General features: G+C 40.4%; 1 protein-coding gene across 4 annotated transcripts in view; it reads right to left on the reverse strand.

Moving 5' to 3' along the window:
• The window catches only part of LOC140715125 (VPS10 domain-containing receptor SorCS1-like), a 1,248,501-nt gene that overhangs the window by 12,393 nt on the left and 1,214,919 nt on the right, over positions 1–21,189 (reverse strand). The window contains exons 25-27 of one of the 4 annotated variants that reach the window (XR_012096067.1): positions 15,023–15,128; positions 9,234–9,371; positions 7,677–7,744 (exon numbers count right to left, since the gene is read on the reverse strand). Coding sequence is in view for 3 of the 4 variants with exons in the window: in XM_073026870.1 (XP_072882971.1) it covers positions 9,251–9,371; positions 15,023–15,128 (227 nt within the window). In the remaining variant the exon portion in view is untranslated. The remainder of the gene's footprint in view (positions 1–7,676; positions 7,745–9,233; positions 9,372–15,022; positions 15,129–21,189) is intronic. The other 3 variants (XM_073026870.1, XM_073026869.1, XM_073026871.1) reach the window with 3 other exon arrangements.

Consider the following 21,189-nt stretch of genomic DNA (forward strand, 5'->3'; position numbering starts at 1 on the left):
AATTCTTTATCCCATTTCTTGACTCTGGGCAACATCTATCCTGCTCAAGCTAAATTAACCCTGTTGGGGAATTATTATAAACACCTGGTGAAATGCAATAGAATAGGTGGCCTTGCATATGCAGCAGAAGGGGAGGACCAAGCCTTAGTGGTCAAAGATGTTGATCAAAATCCTCCCAAGAAGGTACACAGGGTTATTGGCTGAGCCTTTAGACGCACAAACATCTCCATCCTTATTAAATGGATGCTTGAACTCAGATACTATCCATGGTGTTTAAAGCATAGCATAGAATGACATTGAATATTATTGAAGTAACTTTGTAGCTTCTGATGTGAAAAGTTGCATTCATTTGCACTTTCATTCCATTTTGTTTCCTCTGACTGGAGCACATTCAGCAGCTGCACTGGACTAGTCTGTAGATTCAGACTCTAAGAAGAGGGAATAAGATTTTGAATAATCCCCTTCAGTCCGAAGTACTTTGAAATATTTGTCTTTGAATGTCAGCTCACACAGAGAAAGGTGGCATTTCCAGTCTGTGGGTTGCTGAGTTTCCCATTATCACTGCTTAACAAATTTTGCTATTTTCAAGTTCAAACAGTCTCTGTATTTTGCTTTTTTTTTGCTCCCAATTGTCATTTGATATTTGAGAGTTTATAACAAGATCCACATACACAACGAATGCCTTACAGACCGTGTGAAGTGGTCAGAGCTGTAATCCTAATGTCTCTGGTGAGATACAAGCAACAAAGCTCTTTATCCTTTGGTAGAGCATTTGAATAAAGGCTCTGTCTGACAGCATTTCATCATATGTCAGCTGCCTTGGTAGCTTGGGGCATACAGAGGGATCAACACTTTCACTCCTAAAACACATCTAACAAGGAGGAAGCTTGGATTTTTGGCCTCTTGCTTACAGCCTTTGTATTCCTCTCTAAATAAAAATTGTGAGTCAAGAAAACAGGAACTCACCTTCACTGTTTCATTATTTGCATGAGAAGCATCCTCTTATTGAAAGAGTTGTGTCCTTAATATTTTCAGTATCATTTTGCTTTAGAGCATACACTCCTCACCTGAAGGTCGTCTACTTCTCCAAGGGCGTGATGAAGAAAAGAAAGGGTTTTGGTTTAGGTAGCATGCCATTCATAACCTCAGAATGTCTGCTAGCCTTTTGAAGAGATTTTTGTAGTAATGTTGTTGATGGAGTAAAATTGTTTCTGGAGAACAATCTGTGGGGTCTTTAACAGGTATGTTCATCCTTTTCTTCTTTACCTAGCTTCTGAATGTTATTTAACTCTGCACAGTTTATAGAGCCTTTAGCATAAAGATTTAATGTTACAACCATTTTAATTTCCAGTGCCAGTACTCTATCAATGCGCCAAAGGCAGCATCTTCTCGGGATGCGTCACAGCTTAGTGTGACAACTGTACTGCATGTGACTGCAAGAAACTACTGAGAATTGTGGGCACATCATGGAAAGTAGCTTCCCTTCCATGGACACTGTTTACACATCCCACTGCTTCAGCATAATCAAAAACACCCCCACCCACCCCGGATATTATCTCTTCTTCCATCTTCCATTGGGCAGTAGGTACAGGAGCTTAAAAGCATGTATCATCAGGCTCAAGGACAGCTTCCACCTCACTGTTCTAAGACCATGAAATAGTTCTCTATTACAACAAGTTGGACTTTTGACTTCACGATCTATCTTGTTATGATCTTGCACCTTATTGTTTATCTGCACTGTACTTTCTTTGTAGCTGTTACACCTTATTCTGCACAGTTATTGTTTTACCATGTTCTACCTGAATGCACTCTGTAATGATTTGAACTGTATGAACAGTATGCAAGATAAACTTTTCACTGTTTCACAGGTGAAAATACTAAAACAATTCCAATTCCTATTTAGAAGTTGGTGGTTGGGGGGAGGGGGTCACTTGCCTCCTTAAAGTGTGAGATATTTGGCTTCATTTCATGAGATAAAAACTCAACTTAAGTGAAAGTTTTTTCAATTCAATGCATTAAAAAGTCAAAGAACAATAGCACAACAACAGGCACTTTGGCTAGTCACACCCATAACCACGTTTGTGCCCCTCTCAGATACTATATCTGTATCCTGCTATGCCATGGCCTTTCAAGTGTCTACCTAAATGCTTCTTAAGCATGATGATTGGATGTGACACATCCCTTGCCAGTGTATTCCAGATATCAATCACTCATAGGAAAAAAAGCTTTTTTCTCAGATCCTTTTAAAATGGTTCCACTCACTTCAAACCTATGCCTTCTAACAATAATATGGGAAAAGATTCTGACTGCTTTTCCTTTTATAATTTTTGTGTTTCTTTCCAAGTGTTAGTAATGTCTCAGCAATATAATATGACCCCTGCTTCAGCCATTTTCTGATTTAGAAAACACCTGAAATCAGTTCATGAGAATCTAACGCAGGGAACACAGAATTGCCAAAGATTATCAGCGTTAACAGTGTTGGACAGGAGACGTTACAATGACAAACTGTTATCACGTTGTGTCCCATTCCCTTTGCTCCTCCCTTTTGTTCTGGCCTTTAATACTCTTCACAAATTGAAAAAAGATTTTTTAAACATATATTTCACGTTTAAACCTACAAGAAAAGTGATGGATTTTTTTTTTAAAAATGAAAGCTGCTATATAACTTCCTGTTGTAAAAGAACACTTCTGCATTGGAGATGATATTCTGATTAGTGACAATTTGTCCAAATGGCAAATGAAGTAAAATCTTCACAACACAACAGCCAATACCATAAGATGTTGGAGCAGGGTCAGACCAATCAACCCACTGAGTCTGCTCTGCATTTTATCAGGGCTGACTTATTATTCCTCTCAACCCCAGTCATTTGCCTTCTCGTAATAACCTTTGACTAATCAAGATCCTATCAACCTCCACTTTAAATATACCCAATGACTTGGCCTCTATTCTAGGCTATGCCCCCGATCCCACACACCCTCAATATAGGAAACATCCTCTCCACATCCATTCTATCTACAGTATAGGCCTTTCAATATTCAATAGGTTTCAATATAATCCTTCCTTATTCTTCTAAACTCCAGTGAGTACAAGCCCAGAGCCACTGAACGCTGGACATTCTCCAATATCAGCACATCTTTTCTTAGAGAAGGGGCCCAAAACTGCTCGCAGTATTCCAAGTGCAGCTTGACCAATGCCTCATGAAGGCTCAGCATTATATCCTTCAAGTTCAAGTTTGTTTAATTATCATTCAACCATACATGAAAATAGGGGAATGAAACAGTGATCCTCCAGGGACACGGTGCAAGGCAAATTACCAACAGCACATGTCACACTGTACATACCACATAGCACATAGGCCAAGTCTCTGAGTTCGAGCTTGTTCTTCCACCAAGCAAGCACTGGAGAGTGGCACTGAGCAAACACTGGAGGGCAGCACCAAAGGAAGGGGCCAGCCCCCATCCCAGAACAGATTCCATTGTGCCCACATAGGCCACTCCCACACCAACTCAGCGACTCCTCCCTGGGTAACTGTAATCGCAAAGCCATCAATTCTGTCAACCAAATCATTGACATGTAACATGAAAAAAAGCGGTCCCAACTTGACCCCTACAGAACACCACTATTCACTGGCAGACAACCAGAAAATGCCTCATTTATTCCCTCTTTGCCTCTTGCCAGTCAGCCAATAGTCTATCCATGATAGTAACTTTCCTTTAATACCATAGTGGCGAGGGCTTCGTAGTGCGCTCGGCAGAGGATGGTGCTCGGAGAGGCTGTGCCAGAGGGGATGGTCGGAGGCTTGGAGGTTCAACGGACTTGGAGTCCGTTGCAGTCGGGGTGCTTCCACTGTGTGCTGCGTCTGCAAGGCTGGGTCCGACGGCGCCTTGGAAGTCCATAGCGGGGGTATTCCCTTCTGTGCCTGCATACGATGACTAGTCTATCAGGACCCTGAGGACTTATGGAAACTGTGTGGTGGTTTATTTCGAACTTATAGTCTTTTAACATCTTTGGACTATTTTTACTGTGCCCATGGTCTGTTTTTTTATCAATTATGGTATTGTTTCAACTGTTATAACTATATGTTAACTATAATTATATGTAACTATGTGGTTTTGTGTAGGCGTTGTAGCTTTAGTTTTTGGTTTGTTGGGTGGTAGAGTTGGTCTCCTGACTTGGGTGTGTCTGGATAGTCTTGTTTTGTTTGGTGGATTTGGAGCTCCTTTCCGGGGAATGCGCTAAGATGGTAGCGCGATATTAATATGCAGCAACCTCTCCGGACTCTGGATTTGGGGATTGCCAAATGGTATGTGGATTTTCTGGTGTAGTCTGTTTGGTCGTGTGCTTTTGTGATGTCATTCTGGAGGAACGTTGTCTCATTTTTTAACTGCATTGCAGTTATGGTTTCTAAATGACAATAAACCAAAATTCAATTCAATTCAATTCAATTCAATGGAATCATAGCTTGTTAAACAGCCTCATATGTGGCACCTTGTCAAAGGCCTTATGAAAATCCAAGTCAACAACATCCACTAACTCTCCTTTGTCTATCCTGTCTGTTACTTAGTCAAAGAATTCCAATAGATTTGTCAGGCAAGGTTTCTCCTCAAGGAAACAATGCTGACTTTGGCCTATTTTATCGTGTGCTCCAAAGTACACCAAGACTTCATCCTTAACAATTGACTCCAGCATCTTCCCAAGCACTGGCCTATAATTTCCATTCTTCTAGTTCCCACCTTTCCTGGAGTTGAGTAACATTTGCAATTTTCCAGTCTTCCAGATCCATTCCAGAATCTAGTGATTCTTTAAGGATCATTACAAATGCTTCCACATTAACTTCAACTACTTTCAGAATCCTAGGGTGTAGTCCATCTGCTCCAGGTGACTTATCTACCTTCACACTTGTCCACTTCCCAAACAATAGCAAATACATTCTCTTCTGCCCCATGACAGTCTTGAACTTCAGGCATACAGCTAACAGTGAAGACCAACAGAAAATAGTTATTAGGCTTGTCAGCCATTTCTTTGTCCCCATTACTACCTCTTCAGCTGTCCAATATCCACTCTCACCTCTCTTTTACTCTTTATATATCTTTAAAAACTTCTGGTATTTTCTATTATATTATTAGCTAGTTTACCATCATCTTTCATTTCTTCTCTCTCTTTATGTTCTTTTAATTGCCTTCTGCTTGTTTTTAAAAGCTTCCCAATCCTCTAACTTCCCACTAACTTTTGCTGCATTATATGCTCTCTCTTTTGCTTTTATACTGTCTTTGACTTCCCTCATCAACCATGGTTGCCTCATCTCCCTTTAGAGTACTTCCTTGAGATGTATCTATCCTGCGCCTTCCAAATTGCTTCCCCCCCCCCCCCACCACCACCCCAACAGTATTTAAAGCAGTGTACTTATTATCAAGGAGGAAGGCCACAGGGGTACTCTGCACTGACTGCTTATTCCCTTTCCCCCTCCTGACAGTCACACAGATAGCTATCTCCTGCAATTTAGGGGTGACTACCTCCCTGTAGCCCCTATCTATCACCTCCTCATTCTGCCAAATGAGTTGAGGTCATCAAACTGCAGCTGCAGTTCCTTAACACCAATAAACACAGTTAAGAACAAAATGGATAAATATTGTTTAATTATGCCTTACTTACTCTTAAGTTTGCAATTAAAATACAGGAAAAGGCCAAAATATTAGCCTGGGCAGAAGGCTCATATGACCCACATGTTGGGTTCACTGGCCCTGATGTTCGGCAAGAAGCTTCTTGACCTTGCCGGAATACAACTAATGTTTGTTAAAGAATAGCAGAATTGAAAAGAAAGTAAAGTTAAAAAAAATACATAGCAAGAAAATTTTAGGAGGCTTCACAATTCCTCCTACATTGTTACACAAAATGTCTTTTTCTTAGTTTCATTGTGCCTTCTCTGCTGAGAGCTTTCTGACTGGATATCACAAAGGCACTACAGCCTGAAGCGTGATGTGCCAAAAGGGTGTCACTCACTGAGGTTAGATGCTGTCAATTCTGCACTGAAACCATCTTCAAGAGCATGGCATTTGTGGAGATCACAAAAGAACTGATATCAATTTTAGTAAATTTTACAACCCTGGACTTCCCCTAAACATATTATAGCCGACTTCTGAAGGGTCCTGTACTTTTGTAAGAGATGTGGGCTCTAAAGTTAATTGTTGCAGAATTCGACCAGCAATGGTGAGAAGATGAACACATAAACTTTTCTGGCAATATTGGTGGATGAACAATTTCTGGCAAGTTCCCCATTTTCTTGGTTGTAGAGAACCCCTTGAGATACTTTACAGTATTCTGCAAAAGTCTTGGGCACTCTAGATTTTTTAATGGTATGGTCTCCACAGAGCCCTGATCTCAACACCATCTAGTCTATCTGGGATTATCTCGACAGATAGAACCAAACAAAACAGCCAAAGTCTGCAGAAGAACTGTGGCAAGTTCTCCAAGATGCTTGGAACAACCTAGCAGCTGATTTTCTTACAAAACTGCACAACAGTGTACCAAAGAGAATTGATGCAGTTTTAAAGGAAAGGGTGGTCACACCAAATATTGATTTGATTTAGGTTTTTACTATTAACTGCTACTTACATTAAATTTTTTGACATTTATTATTATTAACATTATTTTTAAAGTAATTTTGCTTTAAGAATACACGTGCTGAAGAATTTTGCACAGTGCTGTAGTAATTTTAAGTCTTGCACTGTACTATTGCCGCAAAAAAAAACAAATTTCATAACATGTGAGTGATGATAAACCTGATTCTGATATGGGTCTCCATAGTGGATGAGAGTGGGAAGGGGGCAGGGAGAGGGGACTAATGGTTAGGAAAAGAGGGAGGGAGAGAGGAAGAGACAATCTGTAATGATCAATAAACTAATTGTTTGGAATGAAATTACCTTGCCTGGTATCTATGGGCTGGGTGTGTCTGCATTTGTGCCACACTCTGCACCTGGCACTGCTTCTCTGCCACTTGTCCCACACCCCTCCTTCAGTGTTCTATCATTATTCCCATCATCCTTTGCTCCTGCCAGATTTACAAACTCGCTCTCTGCTCCACGTTGACAAATACAGTACTGTGCATAAGTCTTGGGCATCCTAGCTCTATATATGTGCGAAAGACTTTGGCACAGTCCTGGATAAATCCGTCTTAGGGTAGATGAGGGTTTGGTTTACATCTCCACCCACAAGACTTTACCTCTAAAGGCAAATAACTGCACTAGGAACGACAGTTTGGAGTTACTCAACCACTGAGCATCAAATGAGTCTCAGAACAGAAAGATCCATTCCAAGTTAGATTACATAGTTTCAAAGTTATTCAACATTATTAATCTAGTCTCGTTCTTGGTTGGGACCAGTGTTTGATAGACCAGGCTGGTATGGTGGAGATCACAGCCATATCGAATCAGTTTCTTCGATATGTTTGGTTTCAGTTTTTTTTACACAAACACAGACAAACAATGACTGTGGACATATCAAGTGACATATATTTATAATGGGAGATGATGAAGGAGTAAGAGAATATCATTCTCAGAACGGGAGTCTTTCACTCAAAGGTCAAGGCAATGTGTGTTGAAAACAGAAATGTAGCAACAAATGAAAGCAAAAGGTATGGAAGTGGCTGTGGCTGGTGGAGTAATGGGCCCATACTCACCGGGTGTCCGCAGTGGCCACTCCTCTCTGACTGTCCCTCCAACGTGGTGGATAAGGCTGCTCAGAGCACTGCAAGACACATTGACATTTTGTTGGCCTGCACTTTCAGTCTGTGATGGAGACTTGCCCCAAGGGACATCATTCAAGACATTAACAGAGCCTGACTTTCTCAGGTTGTGCCAATTCTGAATGAAACTGGCCCTCTTTTCCTCTTTACAGCCTTGCTCTGGGAATAAGAAAAAAACTCTGAAATTCAGCTTAAGGACATAATTTGCACAAAGCCTGGCACACTGGCCACGCTGGTCCATCTGTCAGGAGAGAATGGAAAATAGCAGCAACACCCAGTCCAATAGTCACATCCAGCTGACGATGCTCCAGGCTGCCTTTCTGCTTTCTGTAAACAATCAGTACAAGGCCCTGAGGTTCTTGGCACCAGTCTCCTCAAAGCCTAGCAAAATACACTGGTTAAATCTTCACTGGCAAAAGGGACTGTAGGTGATAGGAATGGGCCTAGATTTTGCAGATCAACCAGATGTATTCGCAGACTAGTGAATCAGAGGGAGTAATGTGAATTAAGATGGTCCATTCACCATTTTGGTTGCCTGTCCTTCCTGGTTACTAGTTGCTCAGCCTTCAGGGAGTTTAGTGAAATGGTGCAGACACAGGGTACAAGATTGATTAGGCTTGGGTATAAAAAATGACAGTGCTTTGGACTGCCATTCAGTTGACCATAAGAAATAGGAGCAGAATTAGGTCATTCGGTTCATTAAATCTGCTCCATTATCTTCCTTCTCAATCCCATTCTCCTATCTTTTCCCCGTAGCCTTTGACACCATTACCAATCAAGAAACTATCAGCCTCCACTTTAAGTATATACCAAATGACTTGTGATCCACAGTCATCTATAGCAATGAATTCCACAGACTCATTGCTATAGATTCATTAAGAAATTCATATTCATCTATTCGGAGGCTGTGCCCTCTGGTCCTGGACTCTCCCACGTTTGGAAACACCTCTTCATGTCCACTTTATCAAGGCCTTTAAATGTTCAGTAGGTAGTTACATACCCTGCCACCTTAAGAACGCCAGTGGTGAGAGGAGTGACCCATGCCCCTAACAAAATTCATTAACTTCTGTTCAGGAGAATGTGGAAATGGTTTTGGTGGGTGGTGGTGGGGAGGCATTGGTGGAGTGGAGAGTAGAATTGCAGGGAAGTGAACGAAAGGGCAGGGAGGACAGACTCAGAGAAACAGCCATTTGTGGTCATCACCGCTTCTGTTAATCAGATCAATTAAATTCTGCTCCATTATCTCTGATAATGCTGAACTGTGAATGAGATCCAAACCTTACCAGTAGAAGCACTGAAGCATAGTGAAACATTATAGTATGGGGATTAGGAGGCAACACGGAAAAAATATTAGAGTAACAAATTCCTAAAAGAACGAGCAAAAATTTTATTTTAACTGTGTCTATGAGTGTGTGTTTGAGAGACAGAGAGAGATTAGGGAAAGGATGGAGATTGTGTGTATTGAATTTATTGCTGTTTTAGCTTATTTACCTAAATTCTGTGTGTCATCAGTGAATCCCTCTGGGCTGGTTAATGTTGGGAGTGCCCTCAGTTTGAGTAATTGGGTTTATCATCTCCTGCTCCTTCTCATTGTGCATCTGGGCATAAACGTTAATCCCAGGTATTTTCCTGTATAAAATGACAAACAGCCAATTAAGAAAAAAATATGCACTGGAAGAAATTTTAATTTTAATGTAAACCCTATATGTGGATGTGTTAGCTTGCTTTTGTAGGTTGTGTTAGCTTGTTAGTGAGGGGAGGACGAAGTGAACCTACTTTATCGAGCAAATCAATACGATGTCAAGGTGGTAATAGCCAGAATATATTAGTATTTGTGGAGTGCTAGTTTACCTACCTTGGCTTCAATAGTTTAATGTCAACCTCCGTTTATAAATAGGATCTTTGATCACATATCCACAGATAATCACCGAAGACCAATGATCTAACACCACTACTGTTGCTGGATTGTAATTTTGACAGAAACACAAGCTTCCTTTTATTTCTAAGTAATGAGCCAATGCAACAATAGGTAGTGGGCTGCTTTATATGTTGAGAGTGCATTTAACTCCGAGCAGCACATTTTAGGAGAGAGGTCAACATATTGGAGAGGGTTTCGAGATAAGTAAAATGTTGAAAGAAATGTAATAATTAGTAACCAAAGGATCTACTGTTTTTGGTTGGCACAGACTTTGTAGGACAAGGGACTTCCTGTGCCATTCTATTCCACATCCGGAGATAATGTGATCAACAAAAGGTCCAGAAATGAAAATATTTGTTATGAAGTACCTAGACTTCCACATTCTCTAAAAGACTGTTGGAAGCAAATTCAATAGTGGCATGCAGAAAGAAGTAAAACACAGGGCATAGGAAGAAGGAGAGGGGAATGGGATTAATTGGACAGTTTTAAATAAGAGCGTGGAGGAACACAGCGGGATGGGTGACTTCCCTCAACACCATCCTCCTCACGTAAGGAATGAGAAAATTCACACCTGGGACAGGAACACTCAAAACCATTCCTATGTGTTCAGCTTTCACAAGAATATGGCAGCCTTGTGCATAAACTGGCTGGCAGTTGGAATGGAGCAGCATCGCAGGTGACTGGTGAGCACTAGTGCTGAACAGATATTCTTCCACACTCAGCCAAGAACATTTAGCGAAATCCTTTACAGGCTTCAGAGAGTGGAAAGAAATGTAGCTGAAGGCAAAAAGGAACTCTCAATCCAGAACATAAAAGCTGGGAGCTAGCATCAAGCAGATGTTGCAACTCAATGGGGCAGATGGTAATGGGCCAGAGTTATCTGAGTTTAATGAGGCTCCCTGATGTTTATATGCAACCGTAGCTTCAGTTAACGACTAGCTATGTGGGTAAGTTCAAATATCATAAAGCTGCAACCCAGTTGAGCTGCCGACTTTGTGAAATTATCTTCTGTTTGGCACCTTGCTCTTGGTGTGAAGTAGGCTGAGATGCCACAGGTCAAGAAATTTTCAGAGCTGTATTGTGAACAAGTTCTCTCTAGGTGAGATTTCAAAATGGCAATGAGATTTTCTTATTTTGAAAGAAATAAGAAAAAGAAGGGTAGCACTTGAAAGGGAACATCTTCACTCAGAAATTGTGAGGATGTGGAATGAGCTGCCTGAGGAAGTGGTAGATGTAGATTCAATTTCAATATTTAAGAGAAATTTGGATAAGTACATGGATGGGAAGGATATAGAGGGCTCTGGTCCAGGTGTGGAAATAGGCCGATTAATATTTGGCATGCAGTTGATGACCCAATGGGCCTATTTCTGTCTTATGACTCTATAACTCTAAGAACTCTTACCAGTGTAATGGGAAAAGCCAATTAAAGTAAACACTGGAAAGAGACTCACTACAGAGGTGAGGACACAGGAAAATAATGGCCCGGAGATGACTTGCTGCTGGAGACAGGAGACACCTGGAAAAGGGAATCACAGACATTATCATGGATAAGCCATTATGCTTGGAGAAAAGTAAGGACAGGTGACTCCCATGTTATAGGCAGTTGTGTTCCTAGGAACTCTTGGTGTCACCATTTTACATAACGTGAAGCCCTGTCATCTATTTTTATGCCAAGGAACTGGAGTTTAAAAATTGTTTATTTATTTACATTTTTTCATATAAATTATGTAAGAGCAAATTTTATCCCAAATTTCGGGATGGCAAATTCTGTTAGAGTAAACGTTCACATCTCTGCAGCTGTAACATGAGGGCTACCATGCCAAAAAAAGTCTGCATCACCATGGGAGCACTGAACATTTTACTTGTTTGTGGTGGAACAGAAGAGAGAGAACTTAGAGTTCTCAGGGCCTCAATTGATCAGGACAGATTGAATGAAAATTACAAATTAATTTTCAATGTGGTTCAGTTTCTTAATAAGAGAAACAATAAGAAAATCATATTGAAAATTTGAAATCTCATCTGTTGAGTATCTGATCACAACATAACTCTGTTGAGTTTGAATATGTGAAGTCCAACATCAATAATGCTTGTCTATCATTCTTTCATATTGTTTATTCACAAATGAGATTGTTATTTAAAGCTCTTTTTATTGATGGGGAAGCTGATAAAGAGAAGCCGCATTAATATTTACGCATGTAACAGGTGCTTTCCCTCGGGGTGGGGGGCTTGATGCTAAAATGTTATTTGATGATTTATTTTCTCGATCAGTTGTCATTTATGAATGAACAGTATGAAAGAATAATTGATCGACATTAATGATATCTGAGTTCAAACATGCAAGCTCAGTGGAGTTGTGTTGATCAGTGTACCCGCAGATTATTTGGAAATTATAGGATCACTTAATATTTCTTCTTCATAGCTGTGCCAAATAATTCCTCCCTGCCTGAATGCCAGCAAGTCCCTTCACATAATTAAATGAAAGATTCCCTTCCAACTGACCATTTTATTATAATTCTTCACTGCTTTCACCAAAGATTTCCCTGGGCCATTAAATGTAAACAATATATAACATAAATGAAGTGGTGGCTTTCATTAAAAATGTCATGAAAAAATTATTGTTTTTGGTTAGCTGACAGATAAAGATTATGCATCAACAAGTTCATGTATTAGACAATACAGACAATTAGACAATTCCAATAGCTACACCGTGTGTAAATAAAATATTCTTAAAATATCGTCAATTAGTGGAATTAAAAATTAGTTATTAACATTACATTAAACATTTTTTCGTACTCACTTCTGCCAGAAGATCAAACAAACTCCAAGGAAAATCCTTCTATTTCCCTAAAACTAATCTCTCTGTAGTTCAAAATATTCACTGAATGTCCACAAATGAATCCCATATCTACTCTGCCAATCATCAGTCACAGTGTAGCTCTGCTCTCATCTTCTCTCCTCCTGCATCAGTAATTCCGGAGTATGCCAATGCCGTTTGTAAACTCCACTGCTATTAATTACAGGATTGAAAATTACAGGCTGCCTTACATTAGAAGCAGGGCAATTGCCTTAGTAAACTTCTTGCATTAATTTATAATGGAGATAATTAGGATGGAGGCTATTGGAAGTAATTGGTCACATCTTTTAGTGCAGTTTCAAAAATCCATTATAGTAATTACATTGAGTTGTGTTGATGATTCCCGAGCCTTGCATTAGCATTAGCCTTGGTTAGCCTAGGTTAAGTGTTTGATGGGGATGCGGGCCTGGTAACTTAGAGCAATGGGATTGATGGCTGGAATGAGTATGCTGGGAGAAGTATCAGACATACACACAAGCCAGCTTGACATGCAAATCATTTGCATGAAGGAGGGAGTTAAACTGGAGGAACACACACAAAATGCTGGAGAAACTCATGAGGTCAGGCAGCATCTGCAGAAAGGAATAAAGAGTCGATATTTTGGGACAACACCCTTCATCGGGACCTTACTTTATCCCTTTCCATAGACGCAGCCTGACATGTTGAGTTCCTCCAGCATTTTGTGTGTTTTATTCTGGATTTCCAGCATCTGCAGAATCTCTTGTGAAGGTTAAACTGGAGGCAATGTAAGTAAGCTAGTCAAGTCAAGTGAGATAGAAAAGCTAAAAACACTGGAAGATATTGGTCCCTGGTTAATAGAATTTGAATTTACAAGCGCTAAGTACATCCTTCTTGTAATCTTCTCACATGGGCTTAGCACCAATACCTGAATCGAATATCTGTCCCTTAGGGAAGATGAATCTGAGCTAAGGATCTCATTTTAAAGATTACAGTGATTGTTTCAAATCACAGGCAACAAGATTCACAGCACGAAAAGGTTGATGTTCATTTTCTCATGTGTCCAGCCAGAAGGCAGAGAACTTTGTAATAATAATTTCAGAAATAGGATCATTTCTAGAAGGGACACAGAGTCCTTTACAGTCATTTCTCCTCTGCAGACTCAGCCTGAGTAATGTTTAATGGGAACAGCATAAAAAATTAACCTGGGATTGGTTAAACTAGAAGACTAACATTGCTCTGTATTGCCCACAAGAAGAAGCCATCTGCAGTGAATAACTCAGGATTGTAACCAGAACCCTAGCTTGATTATACCCAGTGCAGTGTGAGCAGTTTAGGGACTGGATGGATGGAAGAATATATTGCAATCAAAGATGTGCTGTGTTGATATACCAAGCATGGTACCTGAACTCTGAGATTAAATTTTGAGGAGTGATTGCAGAGATCAGATTTTATCTCCCTGGTATCTAGAAATTTAGGGTAAATTGTAGTTTGGAATTTATTAAGCATAACTCATTGAGCACTTGGAGAAAAGCTATTTCCAGTGGTTTGGTTGTCAGTGACTGGGGGAATGTGAAATAACGACTACAGCCAGACAGTGAAATTAGGAAACTCTGTCTACATTAACAAATTAGAAATCTGTTCTGTGAACAGTAATTGATGGTTAACCAATAGGTTCACTAGTTCTTTCAGGACATATGGTGAAAAGGTGAGTGTGTGCAGTTAAGTCATGGCAGAACAAACTCAAGAGGATCAATGGCCTTTTTCTAATGATACACTCGGGCATATGGCTCAGCTTTCTCATTCTTTGGTTTATCTCATTAAAATAAAGCTTAAGATTACTCTGGACAATGCTTCTCTGAGCTTCTCCATGGGCGGGCTGTGAATGGGACAGTGGGTAAAGTTGTGGGGGAATAAACCTTATCAAAGTGCCTGTGCCTGCTGCTAAATGGCCTCCCCCATCCCTATGTTCCTGTAGTTCAATCAAACAAGTCATGGATACCCGAGGGCTTCCTGTGAATTCCACCTAGTCATGGAAAAATGCTCAAGTCCCTTCATTTGATTAATGAAGAATTTTCATCCAAAAAAACAAAGAAAATGAAAATGCAAGTACTATGGAAAGGCCCAGGGCCAGTAGCACTGATCACTCTACTTTGTCATGTTAGAGTGTTGTCCTCTGTCTCTGAAATTATTGAAGTCCCAAATGAATTTTGGAAAGTTGAGTGCAGCACCCTGTTACTACTGCTTGGTGTCCTTAATGCTATTGATCAAAAATTAATTATTTTGACCACAAAATGTTGAATAAAATACATATACTGATAAATTTTAGTCTTTACACTGCAACCATTATAATATAAATTACATTATAATTTTTATTATAAACCACTGAGGTTTGTAACTTGGAAACATGAGAAACACAAGTAAGTAACACTCTATATTATACTGGGAATCTTAACTTTTTCAATATTATGAGGAAATGTGGTATTCCTCACTGTCTCACTAAATTAAACACAACAACATTCACCATGTAATTATGCAGCCATACTTTACCTTTTGAACTTGTAGATTACAAACACAGCTAAGCCGACAAAGGCCAAAGACAACAGCATCAACAGAGCTGAGCCACTGTGTCCTGGGCTGGAATCCACCAGAGGAGCTGTGGGAAAACAGTTGACAAGTGCATCTCATACAACTGGTAAGACAACAAAGAGGAGTGAACATTTAAATCAACCTTTTAGCCACTACCTTTATCATATGGACTGTATTGGATCCAGCAGGAATATAAGATAAAGCAGGAGTAGGTGTCAGAGTCTCTCAAACCTGTTCTAACATTCAGTAAGTTAACTCCTGATCCCATTCCTCAAGTTAACTTCTCTGTCCTATCTCCAATCCCCTTCCCCAATCCTCAAGTCACCTTCCCTGTCCTCTGTCCAATCCTCTTTCCCATTCCTCAAGTCACCTTCCCTGTCCTATCTCCAATCCCCTTAATTCACTTCACAGCCAGAAGTTTATTGTTCTAGGACTTGAACAGATAGTACACTCCCACGTTTGGTTGAATTATCTAACACCAGAGGACATGTATTTAAAGAGTCAAGGTAAGCTCAAAGGAGATGTGAGGGATAAAGGTTTACACAGAGAGTGGTGGGTGTTTGGAATGAGCTGTCTGGATGGTGGTAGAGGCAGATACACTCGGGCCTTCTAAGAGATGCTTAGATAAGTACATGAATGTGAGAGAAATGGAAGTATATGGACATTGTGTAGGCAGACAGGAACAGTCTAATTTGCCATTTGATTAATACTTTAATTGGTCTAGAGCAACTTTGTGGGCTGAAGAGCCAGTTCCAGTGCTGTACTGTTCTATGTAACCCTCAGTCAATGATGTGTGCCAAATTAATAAAGCTAATGATGCCTAATTACTCCATTCCCTTCTTCCTGCACATGGTCCATATCCCTTCATTCTCTACGTGCTCATGTGCCAAGTTCCTCTCAAATACAGTAGCGTAGTGGTTAATGTAACACTATTCCGGAGCCAGCAGCCCAGGATCAAATCCACTGTTGTCTGTTAGGAGTTTGTACACTCTCCCCGTCACTCTGTGTGCTGCTTATTGACTATAGCTCAACATTTCACACAATCATTTCCTACAGTTCTGATTGAAAAGTTTCAGAACCACGGCCTCTGTACAGCGACTGGTGTGTAAAAAGGGCCTGAAGGATCATTGGGGACCCAAGTCACCCCAACCACAAACTGTTCCAGCTGCTACTATCCAGGAAACGGTATCACTGCATAAAAGCCAGGACCAACAGGCTCCGGGACAACTTCTTCCACCAGGCCATCACACTGATGAACTCACGCTGACACAATTGTAATTCTCAGCTATATTAACTGTTCTGTTGTTTATGTTACTGTACATACTATTTATTAAAAATTATTACAATTTGCACATTGCACATTCAGATGGAGACATAAAGTAAAGATTTTTACTCCTCATGTATGTGAAGGATGTAAGAAATAAAGTCAATTCAATTCAATCCAATCCAATCCTCATAGAGGGATCAGAATTGGAGAGAGTGAGCAATTTCCAGTTCCTAGGTTTCAATATCTCTGAGGATCTAACCTGGACCCAATGTAACAATGCAGGTAAAAAGAAGGTACGACAGTGGCTATATCTTATTAGGAGATTGAGAAGATTTGGTATGTCTCCAAAAACACTTGAACATTGCTATAGAGATATGGTGGGGGGGGGGGGGGGTTCATGACTGCACAGTATCGAAGTAAGCTTCAGAGAGTTGTAAGCTTAGTCAGCTCTGTTATGGGAAGTAGCGTCTCTAGTATCTAGGACATCTTCAAGGAGTGGTGCCTCAAAAATGCAGTGTCCATCATTAAGGACCCCCATTACCCAGGTCATGCCTTGTTCTTATTTCTACCACCAGGAAGGAGCTATATAAGTGTGAAGGCACTCACTCAACAACTCAAGAACAGCTTGTTCCCCTCTGCCATCTGATTTCTGAATGGACATTGAACCTATGAACACTAACTCACTGCTTTTTTGATTCTGATTCTGATTCTGATCTACCTCCAATGCATTCCAGGCACTCAGCAACCTCTGTGTTAAAAAAACAACCTGAATATCTCCTTTGAACTCCCCCCCCCCCATTCACCTTAAATACATAACTTGTAACATTAGATATTTCAACCCAGGAAATGATACCATCTGTCTACTCATTTTATATATTTCTTTCAGAATGTAGGGTGGTGGGGTGGAGATACTTCTCTACCTAAGGAGACGTAAGGCGCTTGTTCCCTCCTCTAGCCTACAGGCCACCCTTGGGCAAGGCGTAACACCTGTTTAGCCCCCCCAATCAGGGCCATGGGAGCAAGTGGGGGATGGTTGTATGAGCAGCTGGTGCATATCACAAGTCCTGGATATGCGACTACTGACACCAGACAGAAAATCTGAAGAGCATTGTGATCACTGTCCTGTAAAGACTCTGCTCAGAAGAAGGCAATGGCAAATCACTTCTGTAGAAAAACTTGCAAGGAACAATCAGGTCATGGAGCATACACGAGGAAATCTGCAGATGCTGGAAATTCAAACAACAACACACACAAAATGCTGGTGGAACACAGCAGGCCAGGCAGCATCTATAGGGAGAAGCGCTGTCAATGTTTCAGGCTGAGACCCTTCATCAGGACTCATGATTGCTTACATCTTATAACACAGCACAAAAGAGAGACAAGAGTGGATATCGGGTTGCTGGAAAATGATGCTAGGGTAATGGGAGACAAGGAAATGGCAGGTGAACTGAATAAGACTTATGCATCAATCTTCGCTGTGGAAGATATTAGCAGTATGGTGGAAGTTCCAGGTGTCAGTTGGCATGAAGTGTGTGAAGTTACCATTTCTAGATAGAGGTTCTTAGGAAATCGAAAGGTTTGAAGGTAGATACACCCCAGAGTTCTGAAAGAGATGGCTGAAGAGATCATGGAGGCATCTTTCAAGAACCACTAGATTCTGAATGGTTCCAGAAGATTGGAAAATAGCAGATATCACTCCAGTGTTCAAGAAGTGAGAGAGGGAAAAGAAATTATAGGCCAGTTAGCCTTACGTCTGTGGTTGAGAAAATGTTGCAGGCAATTATTAAGGATGTGGTTTCAGGGTACTTGGAGGCACATGAAAAAAAAAGCCATAGTCAGCATGGTTTCCTCAAGGGAAAATCTCGTCCGACCAAGCTGTTGGAATTCCTTGAAGAAATAACAAGCAGGATAGATGAAGGAGAAATGATGGATGCTGTGTACTTGGATTTTCAGAAAGCCTTTGATAAGTGCTACATATGAGGTCATTTAACAATTTAAGAGCCCATGGTATTAAGGAAAGATAGTGCCATGGATAAAGCAGTGGCTGACTGGCTAGAAGTGAAGAGTGGTAATTAAGGGAGCCTTTTCTGGGTTGGCTACAGGTGACTAGTGGTGCTAGCAGTTTATGTTGAGACTGCTTCTTTTTATTTTTTATGTCAGTGTCTTGGATAATGGAATTGATGGCTTTGATGCAAAGTTTGCAGACTATACAAAGACTATAAGCAGGTAGATTTAAGGAAGTAGAGAGGGTACAGAAGGATTTAGACAGAATAAGAGAATGGGCAAAGAGGTGGCAGATGGAATAAAATATTGGGAAGTTCGGTAGAAGAAATAAAAGAGTAGACTACTTTTAAATGGAGATAAAATTCAAAAATCTGAGATGCAACAGAACTTGGGAATCCTTGTGCAGGATCCCCTGAAGGTTAATTTGATGATGAGGAAACAAATGTGGCAATCATTTCAAGAGAACTAGAATTCTCTTGAAAATTCTCTAGAAAGCAAAAATGTATTGTTGAGGCTTTATAAAACACTGGAGTGGCCTCACTTGGAGTACTGTGAGAAGCTTTGGGTCGCTTATCTAAGAAAGAATGTGCTAATGTTGGACAGGATTTAAAGGATGTTCACAAAAATTATTACAGGTATGAATGGCTTGTCATTTGAAGAGCATTTCATGACTCTGGGCCTGTACTCACTGGAATTGAAAAGAATGAATGGTGGCCTCATTGAAACCTATTAAACGCTGAAGGGATTCGATAGAGTAGACGTGGAGAGGATGTTTCCTGTGGTAGGGGAGTCTAAGACCAGACAACAGAGCCTCAGAATAGAGGGGCATCCGTTTATAATGGAGATGAGGAGGAATTTCTTTAGCCAGAGACTGGTGAATCTGTGGAATTTGTTGCCACAGTTGGCTGTGGTGGTCAATTCTTCAGGTATATTTAATGCAGAAGTTGATAGATTCTTGGTTAATCAGCAAGTGACACGATAAGAAAGCAGGAGATCGGGGTTGAGAGGGAAAATGGATCAGCCATGATGAAATGCCAGAATAGAATTGATGGGCCAAATGGCCTAATTATGTTCCCACACCTTATTGTCCTATAACCAAATCTTTGCAGCTCTTTCGGATGGAGAACTCATAGTCTTCTAACTGAAGATAATTTTCAATTTCTCAGTCCTCAAGGTTGATCCTCAGCCTGTGACTACATCCTCATAGTTCTAGTCCTTCCAGCGAAAGGAAACTACCTCCCCTTCTCCAACCTCTCAATCTATCCTAGAATTATTATAATTATAAATGGTGGCTCACTGATGGGTAATATTTGATGAGCAATAAATACAGTTCTTGCCAACATCCATATCTCATGAATAAATTTAAAAAAACTTCTGGTTACAATATGGATTTAAATTCCTGTTGGAATCCTGGGAACCTAACATGATTAGAATTTGAGATACGGTTGGCATGAAAACACAAAAAGTCTCTTCTGGACGAGGGAACTGCGAGAAGAAAGATAGAAACCCAAGATCACCACAGAAAATGGATGTGACAAATAAAAGTTCAAAGTAAATTTATTATCAAAGTACATTTTTATTACCCTGAGATTCATTTTCTTGCATGTATTCACAGTAGAGCAAAGAAATACAAAAGAATCAGTGTAAAACTATACAAACAAACACTGGCAAGCAACTGATGTGGAAAAGGATTGGGAATGGCACATCCTTTCCTGAACAGCATCTGGGTCATCTGACAAGAGCAACAAACTTGGACACTTCCCGAGAAACATGGATGTCCATTCTGTCAGTGAATGGACTTCTCACAGAATTTTCCTCAGGTCTGGAGATGCTACCTGCTTTATGTAGGGAGAGTATCATCTAACAAAGACTACATTTGTTTGGAGTTCTACAAAAAATGGATTTGACTTTATCATATTGAACATGAATGCCAACACTTCCTCATTCCTAACTGAAAATGTTGCCATAGATACCCATTTCTAAATTTACAGATTAGGAACACAAAACTATGATGTAGACAGAAAATGCTCAAACAGTTCAGCAGGTCAGGCCGTTTCTGAAGGAAGAGAAACCAAGTTAAGGTTTCAGGTTGAAGACCCTTGGTCAGTGAGAAAAAAGAAGCTTGTTAAGTGCAGTGAGGGTGAGAGACAGGATGTTTCTGGTAACCACGGGGATAAATTTGAAACAAGGTTATCTGGTCAATGACTGAATAGAGTTCGGCACTTTTTAAAAACATAAAGCTAGATATTTTGTAGAACTGATATGGGATTAAGGAATGGGGCATGAGAATAATTGAGATGATTAATCAATTTGTGCATTCCATTCTAGGTTCTTTCTGAGAATACAACAGTTCAATTGGTTTTCTGATTACTTTATTTGGAGGCCAGCAAACTGATTTTGATAGGTGAGAGGATTCTTAGATGAGAGGAATTCATTTCAATACTGACACAATTGTCAATATCACATTTTACTTTGATGAAGTGCTTTGCGAGGTTGGTTATGGCTAGAATTAACTCCTGCCTGAACAAGAACATGGACCTGCTGCAGTACTCACACAATGCAATCTCAGTGGTTCTCCACTTGGCTTTAAAAAACCTAGGTAACAGTAAAATATCACTCAGGCTTCTGTTTAGCTTTGGGAGACTGGAAGCAGTGCAGGAATGGTCACCCTCCAATCTCTAGGAAGCAAAAAAAGTGAACCCCATCGAGGTGGAGGGTACAGATTGACCAGAGCAGGATGTTGGGGATGAAGAAGTAAGTGACCTCTCTCTAGGAACACCACAGCATCACCACACATGTGGAAGTATCATCCTAAGCTGGAGCCAGCCCACGAACACAGACAATTCACCAAGGATGC

The sequence above is a fragment of the Hemitrygon akajei genome, chromosome 23, assembly GCF_048418815.1.
Source record: "Hemitrygon akajei chromosome 23, sHemAka1.3, whole genome shotgun sequence".
Taxonomy (NCBI): Eukaryota; Metazoa; Chordata; class Chondrichthyes; order Myliobatiformes; family Dasyatidae; genus Hemitrygon; species Hemitrygon akajei.